Genomic DNA, 15,004 nt, shown 5'->3' on the forward strand with positions numbered 1-15,004 from the left:
TTAAAAACTTAGCAAATAATTTAATCACAATATTTACACGAACAAAAAAAATTTCCCAATATGTTGTAATTTAATCACAATTATTTACTAAATATTCCCAATAATTAATCATAATATTACTAGTCATTATAGATATTTTTTCTCAAGTAGATTCATGATCTTGTATAAATGTGTCCTAATATTAATTAAAAAAAAATAGCAAATAATCACAATATACTAACAAATAAATTAATCACAATATTTACACTAACAAATCAGAAAAACAAAACTTTTCCTAATATGAAATTTTTCTTTAAAAAAAAACTAGCAAATAATCACAATATTGTAAAAACATTACCTGAGAGTGTTGTGTGAGATGAGTGTTGTGAGATGAGTGTTTCTGTGTGAGTGCAAGTGAGTTTAGGAAAGTTGTTTCATAGAGGTGAGTTTTTGAAGAGAATAGAGCTGAGTTTCTTAAGAGTATAGAGCTAAAGCTGTGAGAGACCCCACGGTAAGGAGGAAAATAGGTCCCAGCTGGGACCCACGGCAACTCGTGGAGGGCTAGGGACCATTCATGAAAATCGAGTCCTCTGGACTCGATTTGGGGTACGTCCACGTGACCGTTGCTGCCGTGGGATGAGATTGATGTTGCTGTGGGATAGACTGATGAGACTAGGAAATCGAGTTCCTTGGACTCGGTTTCTAAGCCTAGAAACCGAGTTCATTTTAGAAACCGAGTTCATTATAGAAACCGAGTCCAATGAACTCGGTTTCTATGCTTAGAAACCGAGTCCAATGGACTCGATTTCTAGCCTACGTGGACGATCTAGTCACCTTAGCTGTTGGCAAAATAATAAAATAACAACCCAAAAATCGAGTCCTTTGAACTCGAATTGTTAGAAACCAAATTAGTATGAAACATTTTCTAACTAATGATATTGTTTGGGTTTTGTAGTTATTTTCTAAAAAATCCATAGCAAGGTGAAAATTTAAAACCTTTGGTCTGAGTCTTCCGTACATCGCACGGGGGAATTATAAATAAGAAAAGAGTCGTTTTAGTTTCAGAAGAAAAGAAAGAAAAGAAAAGACGTTCCGCTTAAACTGAGGCTGGGAATTCATAGTTGATTGAGAGAGAGAGAGAGAAAGAGAGAATTGCAGAGATGAGCAGCACAGGTTCACAGGCACAGTCACCGTCACAATCACAGGGCTCGCACTCGCTGGCCTTCCGGGTGATGAGGTTATGCAAGCCCTCCTTCCACGTGGACCCTCCGCTCCGCCTTGACCTTTCCGATCTAATCGCCGGCGAGGACATCTTCGACGACCCTATCGCCGCCTCCAATCTAACTCCACTCCTTGACCGCCACGTGGCCAAACCCACCGACTCATCAGATCTCAGTTACCGCACCAGATTCCTCCTCCACGACTCCTCCGACCCCATGGGCCTCTCTTCCCTTCTCGTTCTCCCCCAGTCCTTTGGGTGGGTCTCTCTCTCTCTCTCTCTCTCAATTTAATTGCGAATTTTTGGTTTTTGAATTTTGATTTGAAGAAATTTGATTTGAACAGGGCGATATACTTGGGAGAGACATTTTGTAGCTATATTAGCATTAACAACAGCTCCAACTTCGAAGTTAAGGACGTTATTATCAAGGTTTCTTTTTCCCATTTCAATAGATTATTCATTTTAAATAACTGCTTCTTCTACTTCTAGTTCTAGTGGGTGGGTCAGTCAGTTATCACAGTGGTATTGTGCAGTGGTGTATCTATTTTGGTATCACTACAACTTAAAAGAGTTGTTCAGTGATTACACAATGTTGTTTGATTTCAGGCTGAAATTCAAACGGAGAGGCAGAGGTTATTGCTTTTGGATACCTCAAAATCGCCTGTTGAATCGATACGTGCTGGAGGGCGTTATGATTTCATTGTTGAACATGATGTGAAGGAACTCGGACCTCACACGTAAATTATCATATCTCACCCTTTTTAGTATGTATATAGATTCAGATTCTGGCACAATTTTATTTACTTCTCTTAATTGATTTGTGATATATGTTTGTCTCGCAATGTTTAGGCTGGTCTGCACTGCATTGTACAATGATGGCGAGGGTGAGCGTAAATATCTTCCACAGTTTTTTAAGTTTATGGTCGCCAATCCACTTTCAGTTAGGACAAAGGTATCATCCCCACGCCTTGTAAAGTCCAATAAAAAATGTTGGGTTTTTTATGTTGTTTTGTCCATAAAGTGGGAAACCTCCAAATCCCAGGTGAAGAATGACACAATTTATAGGTGCAGATAAAATCTTTTCAATATGATAACAACACGTAGTTAATACCAGGGGCATTGGTTGCTTCCTGCTATGTTATTTTGATTTTTTTGGCTGAGTTACATTATAATATTGTTTTGCAAATTTTAATATTTGCTAATTTCTCTTTTGCAGGTTCGAGTTGTCAAGGTATGTTGAGGTTTGACTGTATTTGTTCATTGTAAGTTTAAGAGATCTTCCTGCAAGTCGTATTAGATGTTGCAAAACTGACGTAGGATTGCTTTTTATATATCCATTGTCATATACCATGTAGGTTAATTTATTTCCAAACCAATTGGGGTAAATGGCATCAGCTCAACCAAGTTACTGTTTGGTCACAGCAATCTTGTCACTTTTGTATGTTATTTTATTATTTTTAAAACTTATTTCTTTCTTTGATACTATTAAAGTGAGGTGGGCTCCTCTTCTTCTTCTTCTTCTTCCACTCTCTCTCTCTCTCTCTCTCTCTCATGTACAAAGCTATTTAAATGAATCAAGTGATGAGTGGAAGGTTTTGCAAATACTGTGTGTCTGTGTCTGGTTCTTTAAATGCTGATCAAATGCACAGCACCATAAGGCCCCCTCCAAAATTTTTATAGATATCAGTAAAAAATTGCATACATTAAAAATCCATATTGGAAATGAGGTGGTTAAATACATTGTATTACGCCTAAGTTGGTACAAAGTACACAGTGTAGATGCTGCTTGAAACTAACCAGTTCTTCTCATTTCTGACTTTTTTATAGTGATATTGGAATTCTACTTTGTTCACTCCTTAAGTAATAATATCTCATAATATGACTTTTTCTTTTATGCCTTATCACAAGTGCTCAAGTTTATAAGTAAAATTCATTTGGGTTTTTTTCTGGGTCTTTTTAGCCTCCCTATGAAAATCAGGAAACTACATATTTGGAAGCTTGCATTGAAAATCATACAAAATCAAACCTTTTTATGGACCAAGTTGACTTTGAGCCCGCTCAGCATTGGAGTGCAACAATATTACAAGCCAATGAGCACCATTCACACAGCAATTCCCAGACTAGGTGTGTGGCATATTTACTATTTCAGAGTTTCAACAATTGATATGCCTTGCTTAATTTTTGTAACAAATTTTTTTCCTTAACTTTTTTTTTTCTTGCTGCTTTTTTTTTTTTTTTTTTGGGGGGGGGGGGTGTTATGTAAGTTTTTTTTTTAAAAAAAAATTATCTTAACTTATTTTATCACCTTCTATTTCTTAATTATTGATCATATGTTAATTTAAACTTTTAGGGATACATTTAAGCCACCAATCCTTATCAGATCTGGCGGAGGAATTCACAACTATCTTTATCAATTAAAATTGTCATCACATGGTTCTACACAAATGAAAGTTGAGGGAAGTAATATTCTTGGTAAACTTCAGATAACATGGCGTACAAATTTGGGTGAACCTGGACGCCTACAGACACAGCAGATTCTGGGCACTGTAAGTGTTCATTCTTCAATATCAGTAAGCTTTTTAATTTATATGGATACATTCCCTGGAACATAGAACAATAGGAATATTTTCCAGTATTTGTGCCAATGAGCTCTAGCTCAAATGGCATCTCCTTCCCCTGCAAGAGCAAGGTGCAGGCTCAAGTTGTGGGTTCAGAGTCGAGACTCTCCAGGAGCTTGTGTAATTACCAATAAGAAAAATGTCTGCTATTTGTTTTTTTTTTTTTTTTTTTTTTTTTTTTTTTTTTTTTTTTTTTCTGTGTCATTCCCTATTTCCAACTGTTCTTTCTATTTTAAAAGAAGTTACTTTTCAAATTTTTATTTGAATTTTTTTTTTCTATTGGAAGTCTGATTAGGAATTTATGATTATGTGCATGCTAATTTGTTACTTTGTTAGTTTCTTAGGTTGTTTCACTTATGTGTGGAGTGTTTCTTTTGTAGCCAATCACTCGCAGAGACATTGAGTTACATGTTTTGGAGGTTCCTTCTGTGATCAACTTGGAAAGATCCTTTTCGGTAATTATAGTCATTTGATGCCCTTTTTCTGTCTGTTATGAACTAGAGAAGTGCAGTTTAGCTGACAGGATTTTAAAAATATAACTAAGCCAATAGAAAATTTTCATTCATTTTAGTGTCCATTAGAACTGAATGTCCATCTTAAAGTTTGTCATTTTCCTTGTTCTTCAAATATTTGTCCTGAATATTTTGTTACCTGTTAAATTACTAAATTCTTAGGAAACTGAGCAATTAATTGCTTTCCCTACAGCTACACTTGAAACTTACAAACCAGACAGATAGAGAATTGGGGCCCTTTGAAGTTTCATTGTTGTACGATGGTTTGCATGAGGAGAAGGTTGTAATGATTAATGGTCTCCAAACCATGGTAATTCTTCCTTCTTTTTCCTTTTTTTTTTTTTAAAAAAAGAAAGAAAGTAAAACCATGGTAACATGTCTAAAGCGTTTAACATTATGTTTTTTAAAGACATTTTACATTGACCGGTGGTAGGCTCATTGCTCAATTAATGATTTACCATTTTGGATTTTCTCTCTATTGGGAAACACGCATCATAGTATGCAAATGAGTAGGTACATAGTAGCTTATTTTGCTTGCAAAGTCATTTCACTTTTTAAAATTGGGTACAGACCTGGCACCTGGAAGTTATTGTAGGCCTTGAAAAGTTGTAGGTTTTGAACATTAATTGAGTAAATTACAGGGATTCACTTGATGAAAAATTGTTCAAAAAGTCAGAGTCACACTAACTCTTGCATCTTCTTAAACCCTAATCCTTATTGTCTGTGGCACTGATTTTATGGATTTGATAAATGTTTTACAGGCTTTACCGCAGGTTGCAGCATTTAGTTTCACAGACTTCCATCTGGTAAGGAGAAATTGAGCCCCAACTTATTGCCACTTTAGTTTTGAAATACGGCTTCAACATATGCTTCAGTTTAAATTTGTGTCTACTTTCATTTAAGTTTAGGAATCATTTTTTATTATTTGTTTAAAAATTAACGTATATTCAAGTGATAGCCCAATAGTAATGACATTGTATCTGGTGCTTAATGTTTGTAGTTCAAACCCCACCTCCAACTCCCTCTTCCCACTATTTACTTATCTTAAAAATAATAATGTCTTAATTTATAAAGCACCTACATAATAAAACTGTAATATTAGCCACATCAATGGCGGAGGCTATCGGTTAATCAAAAGAAAAATATATGAGCCGCAACTTACCATTTATCTTTAAAAAAAAAATATCTTAATTTATAAAGTACCTATATAATAAAATTGTAATATTCTAGCCATATCAATAGCGGGGGCTATCGGTTAATTAAAAATAAAAATAAAAATAAAATTCACATGACCCAAAACTTATTGCCTCTTTAGTTTTGAAATATGGCTCCAACATATGCCTCAGTTTAAATTTGTGTCTACCTTTATTTTTAATGTAAAATAGTTGTGTGTAGTTGTGTTAAATATCGTATGTGGAGCCATCTAGGCTTGTAGAGAGTAGAGATTAGAGATTTTTCAATTCACCTGACTTTTATTATATTTTGATCCTTCTAGTACTAACTACTAACCTATCAAATGGTCTATCAAGTTACCATATTTAGCATAGACAACTATTTTGTTAGTTTCATTAGAGCATTCGCATCTGGAATTTATAAAAAATTCTATTTTACCATCTCAAAATTCACTTTATCATTTATATTATACCATTTTTTAGCACTCCCAAAATCCCAACTTTTATTTCCCTATTCTACTCATTAAAATAATATTTTTATACAATAAAATAATATATCCCCAAATCACCATCATTTACAATACAACACATTATTTATTCTCTCTCTCATTCTTTCTGTTCAAGAACAACCACAAATTTACTGAAACCACCATTATCGGCCTCCATGACCACGGGCCACCATCAACACTAGCACAACAGCTCACAAATAATATATCCCAAATCCACTTGTAATCACCGGCCACCATAACCACGAGCCACCATGACCACAACCCAAATCCAACCAAATTTGCAAAAAAAATCATCTAAAAAACCAATGAAAATTACACAAACCCATCACCATGAAGGAACAAAGAAAAAACACAATAGCATCACCACCTAAAACTCACCATCAACACCATCACAACCCACAATCCAAAATCAACCAAAGACCCACACCATAAACCCACGAAATCAACCCACAACCCAGAAACTCAAATCGGTGAGGGGCAAGATTGCGAGGCGGTGATGGCCGTGGCGGACAGGTTGCATTTTCGTTTGAGAGAGAGAGAGAGAGAGCTGAAAGGGAGAGAGTGAAAGAGGCTGAGATTGAGAGAGAGGAGGATGATGATCAAGATCTGGACATCGGGGTCGCTGGCGGTGAGATCAGCAACTTGTAAGGCAGCGGTGGTGAGAGAGGAAGAGAGTGAGAGAGGGTAGATGAGAAAATAGAAAGAGAGAGTTGAGAAAGAAAGAAGACATCTCAGCCCCAGAGAAAGAGATGACAGAGGAGAGAGAGAATAAAAGTGATTAAAAAATGTATACAATAGTGCTACAGTGCCATTCTACATGTAGAATGGCACTGTAGCAACATTGTAAAATTTTTTACAATTGTTCCCATTTGGCAGTTCGGATGCTGAGCTCCTTTGGGCCTGAAATGCCAAATTTTCCTTACATTTGGCATTTGCCAAGCCCACTGCGAATGCTCTTACTCCCTTTTCCTCGTATCAAGTAAAAACCTTTTTCAGTTTCCACAATGACTACTTATCAAAACCAAAAAAAAAAAAAATTCCACAATGACTGTGGACAAAGGCTTTTTCCAAAACCAAGTTGGAGAAATCTCATTCAAACCATTAGGTGACAGTTCATAAGACTATCCATGATTTTAATTACATGGCTAATAAATCATCTAAACAAGTCTTGACTATAAAAATAGGTCGTGATTAAGAATATACATGGATGTTCACTTGAGTCAAAGGGGTTGGAGGAACGTTCCTCCAAGCCAATCTGGGAAAAGCAATTTATACAATGATTATTCAGTCCTAAACTTTTTCCCCCCTCTTCTGTGTTGGCTCCCTATGGATCTGCTCCCAATCAGAGTTTACTTAACACTTGACAGGAATACAAAGGAATAAATAGTTTCTCATGCCATCATGCATGATAGTAGGTGTCACAGTCCTGAGTCTCCTGACATTCTTTGAGGTTCACAAATGTAAATATACCTAAACTTTGGGCCTTTTGGACCTGTAAACACTAAAAGTGGGCCCACAATAGTTGGAAGAGCTGTACAGCCCACATAGTACTTTTAATGGGGTATTTGTATGTCAAACAAAACATTGTTTTACTACAGTTTTAGCTGCATTTTTATTTTATTTTTTTGGAAGAGAGAAGAGGGAGTAGATTACTGTTGCATGTGCCATCCGAGTTTTCTACTTTTACCATAATGAATTGGTGAGATGGCCAGGAGTTTATATGGCTTAACATTACATAACTGAATGGCCATTTCATGCCATTATTTTATCTCTCTGACAATTAGGAAGGATGTTATCCTGAAAATACTTCTGCTGCGTAGTTTATTTTATCTCTAGTATAATTCCTTAAAGCTGCCTTTTCTAATGCAGGACCTCATTGCTACTAAACTTGGAATTCAGAGAATCACCGGTATTACAGTGTTCGACACAAGAGAGAAGAAATCTTATAACCCTTTGCCAGACTTGGAGGTTGGTCAACTATATTTTTGCTATTTTTCAGTTTGGAGCTAGAATGCATGCTATTGTTATGAAAAGCCATTTTGGCCAAGGTTGATCTGGCAATAATGTCCATTGTTGGAGCGTAAACTGGTTGCTTAAATGACTCAAAACTGATTAATTCCAGGGAGTTCAGCTGGACTGAAAGCTTAAGCAGTTGGACTTCGCATCCTCTTTGAATTCTTTAATTTAGTGAATCTACTCGATTGTTGGTTTTGGTTTAAATATATATTCAACTGTGTTGCCGTCTGAACTGTTGAAATTCCATTCTGATCTGTAATTTGGACATGTTGCAGATTTTCGTGGATTTGGACTAATTTATTGGCCAGTTTCACCTGATTTTTTCGTAATCTTCTGGTGGGGATTAATCCATTTGACCAGATGAAGTGATGATTTGTATCATCTGTGGGCTTCAAATAGATCAAGCAGGTCTTGACAAGCCAACCAAGTTTGTGATGCTCAATTATTGTTGATGTCTACCCTTCTCAGGCCGGTATGACTTGCTGCCATGCTTTCATATGAATCTTTCCATCCTCAGCAATGTACTTTGTAGTTCAATTACTTTCAAAAAAAAAAAAAAAAAAAAAATACAAAGTTGTAAGATTGATAAGAAAAATAGAATGTTTTCATATTTTCCAGTTGTGAAGAAGCAAAGAACTTTCTAAACTTATTTGTCAGGTGTATCAATTTTTTTTATAGATAATATAATTTTATTGAATAGAGACTACTTCATGCACAAATGACACTGCCTAAAGAGACTACATATGTAATGATTTTATGAATAATTACTATCCATAAGATCCGTTGCATAACACTACTCATATAAGGAACTTTTGAAGATTGCTAGCAATTGAGTCCTCGTGCATTCCTCATCTTCAGAAGTACATCGATTCCTTCCCTCCCCCTCTTCCCCCCGCCCCCCCAATGTAGTCCACAATAAACATAATTGAACAAGACTCCATATTTTTGAAGAATAATTAACTCCCTCATTTCTTTATCCCCATAATAGATCAGGGAACCTAAATACATAACTCTTTTGTTCAAATGCCACGACACAATGTATTAAAAGTAGGGCTATCTAGGCCACCTGACCCATCTGACAGGACTCAATTTGTCCGCTGCCTGATCTGACTACTCTGGCAGTCAATAGTGGGTTTTTGCCTTTAAAGACTGACATCGGTAGGTTGAGTGGTGGGTCTCCAAGATCAACTCAGCTCAATCTGACCATAAATTTCCTTAAATTCTAATGAGATCTCACTAGATCTAGTGAGATTTCCATCGTTGCTCCTCTCTGTCATTACCTGTTTAGTGCAAAACTGAAGACCATCCAATCCAACCTCCCTAACTGGTCAACAGCAGGTTTGGTTCTCCACCACCTGACGAGATCAAGTTGGGTGCAAGTTAGACACAAATCCGACCCAAACCAACTCGTGGACACCCCTAATTAAAAAATGGTTCACAGCCTACTCACTCAAATGTCACACTACAGTGTATCTAATAAAATCAATTATTTATCAAAAACTTATTTGTCAAGTGAATAATATATTGATGAAGTAATGAAGTTGGAAAGGTTAGCTAACGATCTTTCTCAATGGTCATAATACTACTGTTGCATCATATAATCATGTCTGCAGTGAAGCTGTTCTTTTCTTGGCCTTTGACCAATCAGTTTAATTCATCTGATTACATTTAAAAGTTGTTAGTTGTGTAAATGAGTTCCTTGCCAGTCCTGAGTGCAAATGGGCGAATGGCAAGGAAATTTTCCCCTTAATATCTGGGAGGAAGTTCCATGTCAATCATATTGCACTCTCAGTTATCCACACTCACACTAAGTTCTAGTGCTTCTAAGTTATCCCTACGGAAGAGTTGATCCCGCGCCAACCAAATCGGCTAAGATATCCTTAATTTTATAACAAATAATTAAAGATGAGAGAGAACTTTTGGTAATCTAACAGGAAAAAATAAGCACTTGAAGAATTCACAAGAGATCAAGATGTCAAACTTTGAAAGTGCAAATTTGCATTAGTTGGTGACACACTTCTTTTTGTGGGGGACAATAATATACGGACTAGCGAGCCTATAGCCTGATTGCCTTCAAAGGTTCAAATCCTAACCCCTATATAATAAGACACACTCCCTTTGGCGCTTGAATTTTGATCAGTCTCTTAAGTCACAATTTGAAAGAGTTCATTTTCGGTTTGTGCAGTTTATTTACTTAATGTTCGATTTTTTTTTTTAGAAAATTTTTTTTCTAGCTACAACTTTTTGGAAAAGCATTCTAAAGACTCGAAAAGTGATCTCTAAAGGTGCAAAGTGACGTGTGGGGAATGGGTGTGATATTCAGATCTTTGAGGATAAATGGCTACTTGAAGAAGGTAGTGGCCGTGTGCTATCCCCACATCCTGTTATTTCAAACTTGGTCTCTGTTTCCCATCTTATCGATCCGTACTCAAAGTAGTGGGATTCGCACTTAATTGATTCCATTTTTTCTGCCTTTTGAAGCTCAACAGATTAAGGCTATTTCTCTATGCTCTTTCCCCCAAAAAGATTCTGTGTTGGCCTCTAGATAGGCATGGTTGGCTCGGGTTATAAGCTACTCTGTGAGGATGCCAGAAGTGATGCAGACACGGTGTCAAATTCTGAAGCAGTCCGCTCTTTCTGGAAGGGTATCTGGAAAATGCATGTTCCAGGGAAGATCAAGCATTTTGAATGGAGATCAGCTTGCTCAAATGCTCTTCCTACAAAAATGAATCTAGTGAAGAGAAAAATTCTAGATGATGATATTTGCCAACTCTGCCAAAAAACCCGAGTCCACCCCCCATGCCTTGTGGGAGGGTGAAACAATCCAGTCATTGTGGAACAAATATTTTAGCTGGGTTGACAGGTCACAATCTGCTCGCGCTTCCTTCGGTGTTTTAGTAACTTTGATCCGTATAAGACCACATCTGTTTGACATTTTTGCTACTACTGCCTGGTCTCTATGGTGTAGGAGAAATAAGGTTCACCTCAATGAAGCTGCACAACCACTAGAAAGAATTGCTGAAGAAGCTTGCCAATATCTCAAAACCTACAGGAATGCACACTGGAGACCACCCAAGGGACCTCGACGTGCTAAAATAAAGTGGCATCCCCTACAAAACCAACTTTGATGGGGCTGTTTTTGAGGATTCTGGAGAAGCAGGTATTGGGGTGGCGGTTCAGAATTACAAGGGTGAGGTAATGGCTTCCCTATCCCAAATATTGCAAATCCAACATCGGTAGAAACTGTGGAATTGTTTACTGCTAGGCGTGCTGTCATGTTTGTCCATGAAGTTGGTCTTATTGAATCCATTTTTGAAGGAGATTCTGAGTTGGTCATCAATTCTCTTCGAAACGGTGATATGTTGCACTCCTGCTTAGGTCACTTAGTAAAAGACACGATGTCCTATGTAAACCCCCTTCAGGAGTTGGTTATTCTCTCATTCTATTGGAAAAGTCTTGTGCCACAAAAAAAAGCCACAACTCGCCAACTCCATTCTATTAGGCTAGACCTTCTTTTCCTTTTATAGTCTAGATGGAGTCCGTTCCTCTGGATATTTTTAATTTTTTGTTAACTGATTTACCAGCACCTTAATAAAAGTTCAATAAAAATTTTCTCAAAAAAAGTCATACACACACACACACACACACACATATATATATATATTTGGGGTTTCCACATCACACATTCTCTATAATCAATCATCTTTTCTCTCTCTCTCAACTCATTGTTTTCCCATCAAACAAACAATTCATGTTTCTCTTATCAATGACTTTCCCATTGAATTCAAATCAATCAATATATATCTATATATATATATATATATATATATAAAATCAGAAACCTTATGCAAGAGAGTATGAGGTCCTGTCATGTAGCACATTTTATGAAGAGAATTAAAATACTCTTAAGCCACATTAGAGATAAGAACAAATTTAAAAATAGGGACCTTTTATTTCTTTTAGTTCAATGTTTCAAGACTACTTTTTGTTTCCTTTTAATCAATATTTCAAGACTACTATTTGTTTCATTTGGTTCAATAGTTCAAGACTTTTCCTCTCTCTCACACACACACACAAAAAACTCTTTATATTTTCATTCACCCTTCATTCCATTCCATCTCAAATACACTTCAACCAAAAATGATGTTATTTGCCTTTGACCTTTAAACGACACCTACATAACTCCAAGTCTCCAACATTGTTGTACCATTTGACCCTAACCCGTATGACTAGGCTATGACTGAGGAAGGTGTCTTACATTTTTTATTTAGTGATGGTCTCTTAGGATTTTGATGTTGAAGTTGAATGTTGTGGATTTTACGAAGGTTGTGATTCGCTTTGAGTCTTTGGGTGTTTGAGATTTTGGTTTAGGAAAGTTATAAATGTATTTTACTTTAAATTAAAGAAAAATAAAAAGAAACATTCTAATTGATTATTTATGAAATTAGCTCTTTTTTATTTTGTTTTACAACTCATAATTTGTAGGTTTATTTGTAGTTTTTTTTTTTTTTTTACTACTATTTTGGGCGGTATAAGTCATAGTGATAAAAATAAAAATCAATGATGATTTCTAAGTGTTTTCCGTTTTTTTAAAAGGATACGAAACCCCAACTAAAAATAATTAAATTTTGATAAATTGATGTGTTTTTAGCCAATTTCTCATTGTTTAATCACGTTCTTTTTAGGTTGAAACTTACATATGATTTCCTCAATTACATTGAGATAATGAATTGGGTGTTTGAGATTGAGGTCTCCATATTTGGTTGTAAGAATATATAGAGTGGTTGAGGAAGTGTTTTGGAAGATTGCTCAACTTATGTAATTTTAAGATATAAAAGTATTTTATACTTTAAATTCTAATTTATAGATTTCAAAATCATTTAATCAGTTTAAAAAATAAAAGCTACTTTTAACAATTAATATTATAATATGTTATAGTCTTATAGTGTTATTACAATTTTTTTAAAAATAAAATATGAATTAAGAGAATCAAGTTTTAAAGTATTCAACAATATTATTGGCAAATATAAATCTTATATAATAAAATAAGTATTATAAGTCTTAATATACATAAGAATGATTTCAAATAAAATTGTAAAGTATTCGCGCATCACGCGAGACATCATCTAGTTGCCTTAAATTCAGCAATCAATCCTCTCTCCCTCTCTCTCTCATCAAAACATTCAATTGTCTCCCTTTAGATTTAAAATCCACTAATTATATATATAGATATAGATTTTGAATTGCTCTCTTTCCACACCAAAAGTTACTAAATTACAACTAGAAGTAGAAAGTCCCTTTGAGGTTAGTTTTTCCTTTTCTTCCCTTGAACTTCTTTGCTTTTGTGCTACCATTTTTATGGTTTTTGTTGGATTTTCTTTGGGGGGGTTGTAAATATTGTGTTTCTTTTTTCAATTTTCAATTTGTCAGTCTATTTCTTTGTATTCATGTTTACAATTTTTCTTTAGAAAACTGCATTTTAACCATTAAAATTATTTGTCTAAAGAATTGGAATGTGTTTTATTGATATAATACATAGTCATTTGCCTCCCATTTAAAAAAAAAAAAAATTTCTAACTGGTTTTGTTATTTTTTATATTAAATACTACATAAATTCTTGCTAATTGTCTTCTAATCTCATCCAAATCTTTGCTAATTTCTAATTTCTTAAGATACCTTGGAAGAGGAAACAAAATATTATGATCGATAGGTATGGACCATATGGTGTTCATCTTTTTCTTTGTATACGATTTGTTTTTTCATTAGTTTTTTTGACAAATTATGATGTAAATAACATTTGGTAAGTCAAACATACAAATTTCTTTTTTTAAAGATCTAATCTCTAATTCTTACCATTTATTTCTCAAAAAAAATTCTTACCATTTATAATTTTTAAGGAAACAACTCTAGGATACTTACAATGTTTAACTATTGCACCCATTTTATGAGTATGGACATGCATGCAGTATTGCTTTATGTTTTCCATGGTAATACTAAAATCTATTACTTTGGAATTAAAAAATTCTCTCAATTAAAGCATATATCTCGATGTTATCTCACTCTTGGGAAATCCTTAGTTAGCTTAGCTTATCTCATTTCATTCTCAAAAAAAAAAAAAAAAAAAAAAAAAAAAAAACCAACCCTTAAACTTATCTCTTATTCTAAGTTCAATTTGGTTATGATATGTTGTACTTCAATTCATGATACTTCTTTAATATACAAATGATAGAAATCACATAAAAATATAATAGATAAATAAAACATGAAAGAAATTAACTAGGCCTTTAGAAATCACATAAAAATATAATAGATAAATAAAACATGAAAGAAATTAACTAGGCCTTTCTTGTGTACTTTTATAATAAAAATCCTTAAATGCATACTATAAATTCCACCATTGTAGTAATTCTTATATAATATGTACTTTAAATATTTACTTTTAGCTCTTTTAAGTACTTTGTCAATTTTTTTTTTCCTTTTTCCCCCCTTAAAGTGGGTATTATTTTCCTTTTGAACGAAGGAAGATACATTGGGTTAAGTGGGACACTCTTTGTAAACCCAAATCGAAAGGGGGCATGGGATTTAAAGACTTGGCAAATTTCAATGATGCTCTCTTAGCCAAACAAGCATGGCGATTACTTCACCAAAAAAATTCTCTATTTTATAGGGTTTTTAAGGCGAGGTTTTTCCCGCATTGTTCTATCTTAGATGCTCCTTATTCAAGCTCGGGATCATACGCATGGCATAGCATATTGAAAGGGCGAGATTTATTGTTGAAAGGTGTACGGTGGAGAGTGGGAAGTGGTGATGCCATAAGTGTGTGGAACGATGCTTGGCTGCCATCCACAGCCCATCCGAGAATTGAAGCTCAAGTGGTACCAAGCTTTGAAGATATGAAAATTTCAGTCCTCATTGACACAGTCACGAAGAAGTGGGATGTCAACATGTTGACTGGACTCTTTACTCCCCAAGAGGTAGA

The 15,004-nt window shown here is 35.0% G+C and overlaps 1 protein-coding gene across 1 annotated transcript; it reads left to right on the forward strand.

Annotated features, from left to right (window-relative positions):
- The first annotated feature begins 1,036 nt into the window (after positions 1-1,036).
- LOC115992095 (trafficking protein particle complex subunit 13) lies at positions 1,037-8,592 on the forward strand. The gene is made up of 12 exons (XM_031116148.1): positions 1,037-1,456; positions 1,543-1,627; positions 1,805-1,935; positions 2,048-2,150; positions 2,415-2,429; positions 3,159-3,322; positions 3,549-3,744; positions 4,197-4,271; positions 4,522-4,638; positions 5,090-5,134; positions 7,879-7,977; positions 8,301-8,592. Exons 1-12 carry the CDS (start codon positions 1,140-1,142, stop codon positions 8,319-8,321), a joined length of 1,368 nt encoding a protein of 455 aa, XP_030972008.1. The 5' UTR covers positions 1,037-1,139; the 3' UTR covers positions 8,322-8,592.
- The last annotated feature ends 6,412 nt before the right edge of the window (positions 8,593-15,004 follow it).

Source organism: Quercus lobata, chromosome 5 (genome assembly GCF_001633185.2).
Source record: "Quercus lobata isolate SW786 chromosome 5, ValleyOak3.0 Primary Assembly, whole genome shotgun sequence".
NCBI classification, from domain to species: domain Eukaryota; kingdom Viridiplantae; phylum Streptophyta; class Magnoliopsida; order Fagales; family Fagaceae; genus Quercus; species Quercus lobata.